The 14,983-nt window shown below is 44.6% G+C and overlaps 1 protein-coding gene across 1 annotated transcript in view; it reads right to left on the bottom strand.

The window, feature by feature from the left end:
- The window catches only part of prr12b (proline rich 12b), a 36,261-nt gene that overhangs the window by 10,882 nt on the left and 10,396 nt on the right, over positions 1-14,983 (bottom strand). Inside the window, exons 2-8 of the mRNA XM_037544636.1 lie at positions 12,621-12,778; positions 12,320-12,481; positions 7,518-12,157; positions 7,166-7,369; positions 6,257-6,331; positions 4,691-5,510; positions 2,953-3,545 (exon numbers count right to left, since the gene is read on the bottom strand). Coding sequence (XP_037400533.1) covers positions 2,953-3,545; positions 4,691-5,510; positions 6,257-6,331; positions 7,166-7,369; positions 7,518-12,157; positions 12,320-12,481; positions 12,621-12,778 — 6,652 coding nt within the window. The remainder of the gene's footprint in view (positions 1-2,952; positions 3,546-4,690; positions 5,511-6,256; positions 6,332-7,165; positions 7,370-7,517; positions 12,158-12,319; positions 12,482-12,620; positions 12,779-14,983) is intronic.

The raw sequence follows: 14,983 nt of genomic DNA, 5'->3' as shown, positions 1-14,983 counted from the left end.
GAGTTTTTAAATGCAATGTTGATGATGGTCAAATAGTCAAAAATCTGTATATTGAAATAATCTGAAAATCTAAAATAAGTTTACTTTGGGGATTACTCTGACTATTTGGAGGGCAGAGAAAGCAGTGGAGGTGGCAGAGTCACGCCTGAGACAAAAGGCGCTGGTGGCTACCATGGCGACTGGAAGAGAGCTTAGGATACTTCCCAAAGACACAGGTGGGCATGGCCCAGGGTAAGGACAGGCTCCACCTTATCCAGGATGAGGTCCGAGCAGGCGTGGAGGAAAAGCGTGCTTTGGATTAAGAGAGCTGATCTGTGGGCAGTTGCTGCTAGGAAGCAAGTGGGGGCCTGACTTACCCTGGCTGGGTCGCCTGGGCCTGATTTTGAGAGACCCGAAATACCCAAGGATCCCAGGATGCATCACTGATGATGCGTCCCAGCGCATCTAAAAGATGTACCTTGCACACTTTAGAGCACCCGCAGACATCAGGCTGCGTTTTTTTTTGGTGGGGGCGCTTTTACAGGCATTAAACTCTATAGACGTTCCTATCACCACCATTGTGAAAAATTCTGACTTGGCAAGTTTCTCTAAAATGGGCATTTCATATCAAACCACTCTGAATGAGTTTGTTTACATCTTAATCGTTTAATTATGTGGGATTTTTGAAAAATTGGTGGAGTTCCCCTTTAATGTACATTAAACACCAGAAAATATGTGTTCCATAGATGTGTGCAAATGACTGTTAAGACATATGGCTAAAATCAGAGTAGTTTATCAGAACATTCATTAGGACTGCTGCACTGGTTAAAACCATGCTTAGTCACTAGTCGGCACTACTGCTTTTAAAGCATGGTAAATGCACTGTATACAGTTTTACTGGAATAGCAGAAGGGGGCAATATAACGCAACAAAAGTTTGACACTTGGCTTAAAATCAACCTGTATTCATCTTGAAGCTTTTATTGAATACATGTGTATATCCCAAGATATTCCAATGACTATAGCTTACATGACATCAGAGTTACGCTCTTAAGAGAAGATCTTCACTAATGTTTAAAAGTACACTGTAAAGTCTATTTTAACCTGGTTACTGTGTCCACAGACTAATACTGTTCAGGGAACTTTATATCTGCTCTCATATGCAACATCGTGATGGGATGTTTGTTATGAGTTAATTTTACTTAAATCAAGCTAAAGCAAAGCAAAAATATCCATGCATTTTGTTCCTATATATTTTTGAGTATGCTTAAATGCTTAAAAACAGAACATATAATAAATTTATTAAATTAAATTAAACTAAATAATTGTTCTTCTACCCCTAAAGGTATATTCTAAACTGTTAAAAATTATTTATGTTAAACTAAAATTGCTATATACAATAATAAGGGCCAACATTGGAAACAGAACCTTATTTTTAAACCTCAGGCCGACCAAAGAGGAGACATTTGTTGACCAAAATTGGGGTGTTTTTTTGTATCAAAATGGTTAATTTAGTAAGTGACTGTGAATTTAGTAAGTGACTGTGAATTTAGTGATTGTGTATTTAGTAAGTGACTGAAATTAGTAAGTGAGTGTGAATATTAGTGATTGTGAATTTAGTAAGTGACTGTGAATTTAGTGACTGAATTTAGTAAGTGACTGTGAATTTAGGGACTGTGAATTTAGTGATTGTGAATTTAGGGACTGTGAATTTAGTGATTGTGAATTTAGTAAGTGACTGTGAATCTAGTAAGTTTGTTGCTACTGCACTTTTGTACTGTAACAAATGTTACGACAATTACCTGCCAGTAAACTAACCTGCATTTGTTATAGGTGGACACAAGTGGGATTTCAGTATTTTTTCAGTATTTTCTAGTTTGGTAATATTCTAAATAATTACAAGAGTGGCAAGCCCTGTCAAAATATACAATACACAACACAGATTTAGACTGAGGTGATTATATCACACTCTCCAGAACAATCTTATGGAAAATCTCCATTTACATCCTCACTACAAGTTATCAGATCAAAATGACACGCATGACTGGAGAACCACTTAGTGTAGATGTTACCATGACAAACAGCACCACGTCCAGTCAGAGTGAGATGAGCAGCAGTGAGCAGTGCTTGTGTTTTTAATCGCTTTAAAACGATGTCAGACTCAAGGAAACGTATTTCACCTGTACTTATAAAAGAAGGCAGAGAGGAAGACATCGTGCTCTGAGACACATAAAGTGGACGTCCGTTCCACCACTGTCTATTCCTCTGCAGACCAGTTTCTGCTCTGCCATGTTGAACATTATAAACTTTCACTATGATGCAACACACACGCAGAACGGACTTAAACTTTGTATTCAGAATGATCTCGATCGGCTTGAGACTATTCATACTGAGGTGTATACATGGACGTATTTTTACTTTTAGCAAATGTTATGTTTATGTATTTGCTTCCATTCAGCTTCAGCTTTCAAGCTAGTTAGCTAATGTTAATGACAGCAAGCTATCAGCCTGGCCACAGCAATTATTTACCAACCCCTAACCTAAAAATGCAAACTATATTGCAATATATACAGTACAAAATATTGCACTTCAGCACTATTCACCATTAACGAACAACCTAACAGTAGTATGAGCAGTGGACCATATTCCTATAAATGTTGGCTAGATTGCTAACTGTGCTGTGCGAACATCACTAACATTAGCTAACTAAATTTTACAGATTTTGCAGCTAAATGTGTCTGTTTCCCTCCTCTTTTTCATCTCATAAGCATATTTTAGCATTTCATGATTCATAGTGCCAGACTAAATATTTTTACACAGACATTCTGATAAAGTATTTATTTTAAATAAAGAAATACAAAATGCCATGCTATGTTAAAAAAAGAAGTCTAGATAATAATTATCAGACACCGAAAAGGAGTTGAGTGTAAAAAAAACACATTTTTGAGTGCAGGGTGTTATGAACTCCATTTACCTTTAGGGTGCCGATGTCTTCAGTGCGTACCACAAACTCATCCCTCTCTCTGAATATTCCCTCACCACCGCTCTCACTGTCCTCCTCTTCACTCTCTCCAGCAATGGCGGCGTTGTCCTGCTTCTTGGCCAGGTGGAGGGAGGTGATCTGAGGTGTGGGGGCGTCTTCTGGGGTAGGGGGTGAAGGAGGTGAAGGTTGGGGCAGATCAGCTGGAGGAGGAGGGGAGGAGGAGGGTGGAGGGGTGGTGGAGGGAGGGAGTGTAGGAGGTGGAGGAGATGGAGAGGGGAGGGCAGGAGGAGAAGGACTGGGGGGCAGAGACTGATGGTGTAGGGGAGCTGACTGTGGCAAAGGCTGTGATTTTGATGACGGTTGCGATGGAGATGGTAGCTGCAGCTGTGATGGTAGTTGTGGTTGTGGTGGTGACAATGGAGGTTCTGGACTGTCCTCTTCTTCCTGGGCACGAGGAGGGGAGGGAAGAGAGAGAGGAGGTGGGGGAAGAGGAGATGGAGAAGAGGAGGAAGAGCTTGGTGGAGAAGGAGAAAGGAAAGGAGGAGAAGGCGGCGCAGGAACAGGAGGAGGCTCAGTTGAAGAATCTGTGAAAATGTGAGGGAGGGAAGGAGTGGGTAAATACAAGAGAAGAGAGGGAAAGAAAAAGGAGTTAAAGCTGAATGCAAAGTGTTCAGATATATGATACACTGTGTTCTGTGCAGGTACATTTTTCGTTCATCAAGGCACAAATGTACATGTTCCCTTAAAGGTACAACAGTGATTTTAAGATCCAACTGTGTACCTTAAATAAGTTTTTCCCAGGTGAAAAGTTCGTATTTGTACCTTTTCATAACCAAATGTTTTAAGACAGAACAATAAAACAGAAAGCTTTGAGACAAGACAGGGACAGTGGAGTCAATACAACTCAAAAATATAACTGTAATAGATTAGGTAAAAGTATGTTTCATAACTAAAGGTATTGGAGATGTAGCCTTGAGGAGTACCATCCCAGAGACAAAAGCGGTACCACACCAGTAACAAGAGTGGTACTGCCCCAGTGACACTTTAGTACCATTTTTCACTTGTAAAATATGAGACATTCTAGATATTAATTTCAGTATTACTTCATTATCAGTGCTGCAGAGCTTTCTCTGTCAGTTTAGAAGCATCTATAGCTATGTCTATTATTCTATACACGTATGCTGTGCTCAAACTGACTGCCCAAATTTTTGGCATTTCCAGATTGTATCCAGATTGATTTTTGATGGCCTGGACAGGAAAAAACATCACATAAAATCTAATTTTGCAAATTGGATCCAAACCACATTTGGAGGTGGTTGACATGAGATTGTCACTAGCAGAACGACAAACAGAACTCAAGAAGAGCACCAAAGATTAGGCCATTGGCTTGCCAGAGGATTTTGAAGAGTTTGGAGGGCAAGATGATGCACCTACATCTCTCTTGCATCCATGTTTGAAATCTGCAGCTAAAGTGTAGTTACGTAGTTACTGACGCCTATGTTGTTACCATAGAAACCCATGCAGATAAGTTAGTGATGTTTGTACACACAAATCTGAACTGATCACTTACTATAACAGTGCGGACAGTCGTCTCAAATAAATCTGAGTTGGTGAGTTTCAGTGCACCCTTTCACATCAAAATTCTCTGAATTACTTAAGTATCCATTTCAACAAATGAATGATGCAGAAATTGATGAAGAAGCATGTATGCACATGCTGCCTCACTCACCTTCACCCTTGGGAGCACCCAGCATATCATACTCTGTCGTCTCCTCCTCCTCCTCTTCCTCGTCCCCCTCTCTCTCCTCTCCTTCCCTCTGCACGACATTCTCTTCTTCTGTTCTGTCTTCCTCCATCTCATCTTCCTCATTTTCTTCTTGCTGTGAACTTTCTGGCTCCACCTCCTCCAGCTCCTCCTGCTCTTGGTCCTGCAGGTGTCCCTCTTCCTCCAGAGCGTGAGGCGTCTGTACGCTCTCCAAATGTGTGTGAGGATCCACATCAGGGGGTGATATGGAGGCTTCTGTTTCGTGTTCTTGCTCGCTGTGTGAGTGAAGGAGAGGTTCTGAATGAGGAGGCGGGGGAGGCGTGTCAAGGGGCGGGTCCTGTGGAGTGGGCGGGGATGGAGTGGGAGGAGGTGGGACCGCTGCCAGACTGTGGGGCGTGTCGTAGAGTGCAGAGATGGCAGAGGAGATGCTTTTCTGCAGGTCCTGGTTCTTGCTCACAGAGTCTTCCTCATCAGAGGAGAATGAGGGCAGTGTCTCCAGGTTCCTCTTAAGCTCCTCGTCCAGGCGCTTGCATGGTGATGGGCAGTTGCTAAGGGCCAGACCCCCCTCACCCTCGCTTTCTCCGAACGGTGGGGGAGGCGGCGGTGGTGGAGGAGGCGGAGGTGGGGATAATGGACGTATCCCGCCTTTGACCGATGGGTCATCTGTAGGGGCAGAGCCGTCCATGGAAGGGACAACAGGGCCTGACTGCTTCTTCTCCGTTTTCAAGAAATCCAAGAAAGAAGTTATGAAACCAGACTTCAGCTCTGGGGGTTTCTCATCAGCCTAAAAGAAGGGGGAAAGAATGAAATTAGGGGAAACACAAATGTGTGTGTGCGTGTGTGTGTGTGTAGTACGTTGATAAATATACATATATATATATATATATATATATATATATATATATATATATATATATATATATATATATATGCAAATGAGAGGAATAATAATAACAGACATAACAGAACAGAAAATGAAGAGATGTCTGAGGTAAACTGGAAATTCAAGTAGTTTGAAAATTGAAGTTTAAAATAACCAGAAATGTTTTTTTGTATCTGATTTTCTTTTTTCAATTCTCTCTCTCTATGTTAGGTGTGTCTAAGGGGGAGGTAGTACACCTTGCTGAACAGCAGGGGGGCTGGATGACGGTTACTATGAATGGGTAACCGTGGCAACAGCTACCCTGGCAACAGCCAGCTCTCTCCCTTTCTTTTATTGCATTTTTTAAGGACAGAGCCATCACGGTAGTCTGTCAATCATCTCAGACTCATACTACTCCCTCTAGTGGAACTAAATGCACAAGCACACTGAGGACAATGCATTCCCTCTGAAATAAATGTGGAGGAGACATATGCGGTTTTCTTCATTTTTCAAATACTGGCAACATTCTGTTACATTCAAAAGAAGCAGTTACATTTTTATGACATTCTTGCTAAATTATTCCATGCATCATGATATTCCATATGCACAACTGTGCCTTTATTAATGAATCATGAAATACTCAATGAGTGTTTGATCAAGTGTCTTACTGAGCTGGATAGCTTTTGCATGGTAGCCCAGGCCTCTGGGGTCAGGTCTTCTTCCATGTCCCTCTCCCAGGACATCTGTGGAGAAACCACAGACATCTTCACATTACATATTCAATAACTAAAGATATCTACATATTACACCCTCCGTTTCTTTTTCCTTCCTTCTCTTCTGAGGTTACCTGTTGCTGAGGCAACAAGAGCAATTTCACAAGTACAATTTTACACAAAGGCATACAGAAAGGGACCATTTGATTAAAGTTTCAGCATCTTTGGGCTCTGAAAAATCTGCACACTGAATTAAACACTTTTTGTATGTGCTTCATATATTTCTATATTTTTAGAGAATTTTTTGTCAAAAATAGGCAGAGATAATGACATTTTGTTGTAAAGATGAGAGGACAAATTACTTTTCAGCCTGACTCAACCTTATAAATGTCAAAAAGAATTTTCAGTTTTAATGCACTTGAATATTTAGCTGTTAAACATGTAAATTTATCCCCTTGCTATGATACACACACACACACACACACACACACACACACACACACACACACATATTTGTATCCCAAAAAATTTAATATCTTAAATTTTGGATAACAATTAACAATATCAAGTCGTTTTCCTAATACAGTGAGTTTGTTGGCATGCTAAGACAGGTAAATTCATTCTTATAATTATTGGTTATTGAGAAGATATAATATACATATATAATCTAATATAATATAAAGATTTTCATTGTCCTTACTAGTAATCAGAAGCATTATTTCCCTTTGATATACCCTGAGCAACAAAATATTAAAAAGTCTTATCAGAAAAAAAGAAACAGTGCATGGGTATCTTTCAGCGACATAAAAATAAAATTCAAATTAAGAAAATAAAAGATACTGTATCCCGCTCCATTTTATGTACCTCTTGGTCCTTCTGTTTCATCTTTTCCTGAACACGGTTCATGTCAGCCCTGTTCATATCCAGTGCAGATGTGGGCCCAGGGCTCAGGCCTAGAGATGGAGCAGATCCTACTGAGCCATCAGACAGAACTGGATCTGTGCTTGACAAGGAATCTGTCCTCAAGAGGGACTCAGATGAAGGCATGGAGGGAAGAGGGAGCTTGATCTAAGAGGGATAAATAATGATTGCAGATCTGAAGACTTACAATACATTATTTATATAAATTTATACCAGTATTCAGTATATCCAGTATCAGTATTCAAAAATAAAGCATTGTCATATTCCACATGTTTATCATACCTCTTTCACTCACCTTAATTGGTTTGATAGGTTCCTGATACTGTTGTTGAGGCTGATGTTGGGGATGTTGTTGATGTTGGTGCTGTGGCTGCTGTTGATGATGTTGCTGCTGTTGATGTAGATGTTGCTGATGGTGTTGTGCATGTAGGTGCTGTTGTTGGTGCATGTGTTGCTGCTGGGGTTGGAGATGCTGCTGTGGCTGTGGGTGGTGGTGCATATGTTGCTGTAAGTGTTGTTGTTGATGTTGCTGTTGTTGGAGTTGCTGTTGTTGGTGATGGAGATGAGGTGCTTGTTGATGAGGTTGTTGATGGTAATTTTGTCCTTTGTTCATGTCTCTGTGCATTTCCAGCATAAGATCGTCTTTCCTGCCACGACCCCTTCCTCGACCACGGCCCCTTCGGGTTTCACCAGTACCAGGTCCCATCAGGCCTCTACAGTATGGAGGTTCTGGTAGTGGACGAATACGGGGTCTACCCCTGGGCCTGGGAGGGCCTTCTCTTTTGGGTTTGGTGGGCTTTCTACCCCTCTTCTTTGGGCCTTCATGTGGAAGAAGTTGTGGAGGTGGTCCAAGAGACGGGTACCCTGAGGGGTGGCAGAAATCCAAGTCACTCATTAGGGGACTTAGGCTACCAACCCCTGAACCGCCACTGGACTTTCGGCAACTTGACACCAGGTCAGGAAGTAAATCTGGGAGTCGCCTACTGTTTAGTCGTATGTCAGCAGGGACATCTGCTTTGTCCTCATCATCCTCAAATTCATATTCTTGGGCATATGTTTTCTTGGCCTGTGGCTGGGAGTTGGGGTCCCTTCGCTGTTTCAGAAGGTGGAAGGAGCTGGTCTTTAGTAGTTTTTTGGGTCTAGAGGAACAAAAGATGGGTGAGGTCAGCCCACTTGTTCCAGACCCACTTCCTACACCTGAAGTTCCCATCATTTTGTTCCCTGTTCCATCTACACCAGACCCTGTCCCACCCATTCCAATGCCTGGAGTCTGAGACTGGATCAGGCCCAGTTGCTCTGTGTTCACAGTGGATGGGAGTTCATGGGTTTTCAGAGAGTCTAAATCTAGATGCATGGTGCCATTGCCAGTTTCAGAAAGACTGTGACAGTACTGCCCATAACCTTGGTCACCATGGTGACCCATCATGTCATATCCACCTGCCCCTCCACCTGTTTTAACTGATTCTATTCCATCTTGAACATTTACACGCCCCTCAGACACCATATCCTGATCTCCTTGGCCTGCACCACCTCCTCCTGTACAACTTGACTTATAATCCTCAGAGCAGAACATGTCCTCCATTCCTGGGAAAAATGACCGATCTTCATCTTGGAGAAGAGAGTCAGGGAAACAGATGGAGGTCAGAGGCACAAACCTCTGCTGTTGCTGCTGGCTCTGTCCCTGATTCTGAGTTTGTTTCCCTACAGGACTTCCTGTGTCAAACTGGTGCTCCTTGAGCTGATCTAGTTGTGTCTGGGCAAGCTGGGGCTCTGGTTCCCTGGGCTGGGCCTGGGGCTGCAGAGAGGCAGAATTGGTTGGCATGTGATGAGAGTGCTGGTGAGAGTGCTGGTGATGAGGGTGGGGCTGTGGCTGGTGGTGGGCATGAGGGTGTGCATGGTGTGAAGTCATATGGTGCAGATGAGTCTGAGTTGACATGCTTAAATTCGGCTCATTCAGGAAATCAAGCTCTGAAGGTGTTTGTTGAGGATGATGAGACTGGTGGTGTGAAGGCATCCTGTGCTGCTGCTGCTGCTGCAGCTGTTGTTGTTGCTGTTGTGGTCTATGATGTTCGCTGGTACCACCATCTCCACCAACAATCCTCTCAGTGGACCCTGAACCTTCACGGCTGTTTGTCCTTGAGAGCGACCGTTCAAGCATGTCTAGCTGCGAGACAGAATTTTGACTTGACTGACTTTGGTTTCGCTGTGCTTCATGTCCATAATGGGCCTCCATAGCCTGGGATTGAAGCTGTAGCTGAAGCTGAGAGGCCTGTGGCTGGGTTTCCACTCCCCCACCACTAGTAGTCCCAAGACCTCCAGTTGGTCCCATCAAAGCATGTTGGCTCATAGGGTGCGGTTGTTGCTGGGGGGCCTGTTGAATATCTATCTTGTTACGTGTGGTGTGAGAAAGAACAGACTGGAGAAGGTGAGCTTGCTGAGGTTGCTGAGTCTGGTCAGGTGGTGAATCCATGTGCGAAAGAGAAGTTTGGGACTGTCTCTGCTGCAAATCTGGGGTCTTTCTCAAAAAGGGCAGCTCTGATGTATCAGGAGCTTTCTTGAGCTCCATGTGGGAGTGAGACAGAGAATGTGGGTGAGAATGCTGCGTATGTTGGGAGTGCTGTGTGTGTGAAGTGAGAGAAGAGTGATGTTGGTGTGTCTGGTGGACATATGGGTCCCCTCTCCCATAGTGAACCACTGAACCAAGGGAGTCATGTTGGTGAGTGTGAGCTGCATGGGGATGAGAGTGAGAGAGTGAATCCATTCCGCCTCGCCCTCCATTTGCCCCAGCTCCAGACACTGGTCTATCTGTTTTTGCTTGCTGCTGCTTCTTAAGAGACAACTCCAGCTGACTCTCTGAAGGAGTGCTTAGTCCTGTGGCACTTGCAGCACCAGGAGTCACATTATTGGTGGCATTATTCGTGCGAATGACACTCTGAAGGTGGTAGCGTTCCTCAGAAGCCTTGTTTAGTTCATAGGCAGACATCCCCTTTGTTCCTTCCCTACTTTGGGGCACTGTCTGGGACTGCTGCTGCTGCTGTTGGGAAGAAACCTGTGGTGGCTGTTGTTGAGTGTGGTGCTGAGAGGGGGGAGGTGCTGGACTCTGAGAGTGCAATAGATGCTGAATTAGAAAATCATCATCATCTTCTTCATCCTCTTCTTGGGATCGATCAATGCTGAGCATATCAGACTCTGACTTGGACTTCGGTGGTGCTGAATGATAAGACTGTGTTTGGGGTGGTGGTGCCCTTGTGTCTGAATATCCCTGTGGAGATGCTAAGAAAGCAGGAGAAAGAACTGAGGACAGGTATTTGGTACCCCCAGTTCCTCCTGGAGACTGTGCAGGGCGAGTAGGGGCAGGTGAGTGTAGTCCTGGGCGGATAATTCCAGAGTTACTTGAAGGGGATGGGCTGGAATCTGGTAGATGGTATGATCCTCCACCTCCACCACTTGCAACAGTGTTACTGCCAGCACCTCCACCACCTGAACTACCCCCTCCTGAGCCAGTACCACCACTTGTTGTACCTGTACTCCCGCCAGATCCAATCAGGGCAGGTGAATGTCCTGGACCACCATAGCCCATTGAAGGACTTCCTGCTCCTCCAAGAGAGGGTGGTAAAGAACCATAACCTGATTCAGAGCCATATACCACCTCAGCTGAAAACGACCGTCCCGTTGCTCCAAGACCTCCAAACCCTTTTCCTGACCCTCCAGGACCAGAGCTCAGATCCTGGGCCTGTGGGGAGCTGAATCCTCCATAAGGCTGGGAGAGATGGGAGGATGGGGGCTGACTTGGTGAATACGATTGTGAATGTTGCTGTGGCGGGGTTTGGCCAGGGAGCCCAGAGGTGGGTTTAACAGGAGCAACAGGAGAGCCATATGTGGAAAGGCAGGGTTTGGGGGGAGGTTGTTGTGCAGCAGAAGAGGACACAGGGGGAGGCGGAGGAGGTGGTGGAGGGGGTTGGGGTGCAGGCTGCGGTGGTGGCTGCTGTCTTGAAGGGGCAGAGGAGGAGCTAGATGAAGCACTGGGGTTAGATGAAGCGGAGGAGGAGGAAGAAGTTGAGGAAGCGGAGGGGGGTGTGTGAGGCGTTCTGGATGAAGAAGAGCTAGAGGACGAGTAGCCACTGCTTGAACTAGAACTCTTTCCTGTTTTCCCGATACCACCTCCTGTGGCAGCTGATGAAGATGTAGAGGAAGAGCTATATGGGGGCTGTATTATGGGGCGGTAAATTTGCTCTGACCGCGGTGAAGGTTTGGGATCAGAAGATGGGCTCTGGTCACCCAGAGGACTACAGTTTACCCCTCCATGTCTATGGTGGGAGATCTGCTGGTACCCCGAAGCTCCACAGCTAAGATAATGTTGTAGGGGATGGGGCGTGGTGGAGGACAACTGGGACTGTGCAGGGGAAGGTCTTTGATAGTGCTTGATCACACTGTCTTGCCTGGGAATGGCTCTTTCCTGGGGGGTAGGGGGCTGTGGAGGTGCAGGAGCTGAGGAGAATACAGAGGCATTGTACAGCTGGGAGGACTGGTCTTGAAGTTGTGAGGAGAGCAGGTTAAACTGGGGAGGAGGTAAGTGGCGAGAGGACGATGATGTGGATGCTTGAGCTGGAGGTGGAGGAGCACTGGAGGGCTCCTGAGCCCCTCTATATGCCGCTGCTGCACTCTGAGAGGAGAGAAGACGGTCAAAGCCAAGGCTGGACTGGGAAGGTGTTTTTATGTGCAGCAATGGATCGTGTGGTGACAGGAGGCCATTAGAGGTGGGACTGAAGGTGGGCGTGTCCTGAAGAGACAGCGATGGGGTTACTCCAGGGAAGGAGCGCCCTGAGAAAGAAGCAGGGTGCTGATACGCTGACAGGGCTGAGGAAGAAGGGAAGGAGCCAGATCCAGGCAAAGCACTGGAGATGAAGAGCTCTGCAGGGGCTGGAGTATGCATTGCTACAGCAACAGAAAGGAAGACAGAGAAACCAGAATGATCAACAGGTAAAAACTGCATCTGTGTAAATATGTATCTGTTTGCTGTTTAATTAAGTACTGCACTCAGTGTATTACAAAGCTCTACGCTCAATACTAAAGAAAGAATGTGGCAGAGTTACATACCAGTCTGCCAAGAGGGGGTACGAAACTGAGAGAGGAGGGAAGAGGCAGAAGGGGGAGGCTGTGGACCTCGGGATTCCAAAGCAGAGATCAGGTTCATGACGGAAGCGTCAGGCCCTGAGGAGCTAGCATGGTGTAACCCAGCATCAAACAATCCTGAAAGCCCTGTGAGAAAAGGAACAGTCGTACTAAAATGAGTAGGGATTATCATTATACTGGTCAGTAAACAGTCTTAATGCACCCATAATAAACAGACATGTACATTTTACTAATCAGGGTAAATGAACAAGTTTGTGTCCCTCACCTAAACTCCGGCCAGCTGCACCCCACGCTCCACCCTGTCCAGAGCTGCCTGGGTGATGATTGGTTGCATAGCCCTGCAGGGGGTGTGCTGTGGCGTATGCTTGACGATGGAGCAGTTCTGAGTCCGGATGGGAGGATCTGGTACTCCCATACATCAGACTGAAAGCACAAGAGAAAGAGAAGGGACAAAAAAAGAAGGATGGAGGGTGCGTGAGTGGAGAATTACTATGCAGACAAAAGAGCTTCAGATTGCTTGCATATAATTAACCCTTATCTGATAAACTACAGGCTAAGTATACCTTGGTGATACTGTAAAACATTAACAAAAAAATATGCACACAATTCCTTCTCTCACTTAACACGGCACTGAAAAGGTCTGTTGGGCTGTACTCTTTGTAAATCCCTGTATAGAATATCAGCTGACCAAGCTCTGCATTATCCCCTTCTCACTAGAGCCACACACGCAGATTAGCTGTTTAAGCAGCCTATTCGCTTCCATATCCTCCCTCTCCCAAATAGCCTCTGGATCTGACTATATGCAGACTGCTTTACAACAATGCACATGCTCATTATCCTACTCACACACAACCTCTCTGGGCTACGAACGACAAGACCTGGTTTTGAAGTCCCGAGGGCCACTATTAACCCCCACCCCACTGTATGTTGATCAGTAATCAAAATTCAATGCTGACCAGCAAGTAGTGGTGGGTGATATGGCAAGAATATAATATCACAATACTTTCACAATACAGGATGTCCTGCAAAAGTTTGTGTGCCCCTGGTCAAATGACATTCTTATATTGATTATTGCCTTAAATAAAGACACTATATAAATAAATACCTTTTAAATGCAATGATTTTTTCCCCAACATTTCACATATTGTCCTGCACTAAATACAATTAAACAGGACTAATTATGCTGGATAAGTAATGATTATAATAATTATACAAATTTGTAATGAAACATGTTGACAATATACACAATAAGCTCAGTAAAGCCTGTGACATCATTTATCACAATAACATCATATTACCCACCTCTACCTGCATTTAATTCCATGTATTCCATATTTGATGCAATTACATCACATACTTAGACTCTGAGAGCAAACAGAAAGGACTGAGAGCTGGTCAAAACTGACTGACCTGTTTTCTTTCCCTCTATTTATTTGAACAGATACACTGATGTATGTCTTTTGGCAAAAGCTAGATGAAATTGTCTCATGATCTTGCATTTTCGCTTATTACATTCTCCAGGGCTGTGGTTCTCTCTCTGCTGCAGTCATTCACCATGATTGGCTACAGCTCGGCACATTGTCAGCCAATCAGCTGTCTTTTGGCATCTCTACAGACTGTTGTTCTCTTTCCTTAGAGTGGGCAGTTGAGTTGACAATGGCGGTTAGGATGTTGCTGAGGTGAGACAGAGCGCTCATTGATAAAAGCTCTCCTGTGACTGAATTGCCTTGGTAACCCCCTCCCCTCCATCCTCGACAGGCTCTTAATGTGAGTACAGCTCAGTTAGTGTGGATCGCTCTACTTGGAGACCAGTGTGGGAAGCCACAGACACCACACACTGAGCCAGCACGTGGTGAGGGGGTGGGTGTCATTCAATACGAGCAACGAAACGGACCAGTCTGTCTATCTTTAAACCTACAGAGAAAAGACCCAAATAAGTTCATTCTACATTGGTTCTGTGCAAAAAATCACAATCCAGAAATATACCCAAAGAGGCACATATGGTATTGTTGTTATATTCAGTACTGTGAGAAATGAACACTAACACAAAAATAATCATACTCCAGCAGGCTCTGATGGCCATGGACAGTGCAATAATACTGATGTCCACTGTATTTATCAAGGTGTTCTAAGCAGGAATGACAGAAACTCATCCTGAGGGGACGCCATCTGGGAGTTTGTCCGTCCCTCTTAAACAGACGCCCATCTCCAAGCCAGGGCACTTGTGTAATTAGCTGGATAAAAGCTCTAATGAACTGAGTTAAATGTTCAAATGCACAAGCGAAAGAGCACAAATCTCACTCTTGCGCTGCCTCACTGACACATCTGGAATACAGCATGGCCACTGAATAACTACACTTGCTGGAGCCATGGTGAATTCTTTGCAGTCAGCATCCTAACAAATTCTCATTTAAACACTGCATGCTTCTGCACATAGCAGTTTTAGACTAGGCTAAGGAGACTGGATCAAAAACTGAGGTTGGTACATTAATCAGCAAAAGCAACTTGATGGTATTTTCCAAAACAGCACACCACATATGGGAAGAAAGACTGGAATGCTCTCTCCTGAATAATTAATGTCTCCCGGCATCCATCAAACATCAGCCTTCATATACATTGAAAAGATTC

Source organism: Pygocentrus nattereri, chromosome 14, assembly GCF_015220715.1.
Source record: "Pygocentrus nattereri isolate fPygNat1 chromosome 14, fPygNat1.pri, whole genome shotgun sequence".
Lineage (NCBI taxonomy): Eukaryota > Metazoa > Chordata > Actinopteri > Characiformes > Serrasalmidae > Pygocentrus > Pygocentrus nattereri.
This window is presented reverse-complemented; position numbering and strand designations above follow the sequence as displayed.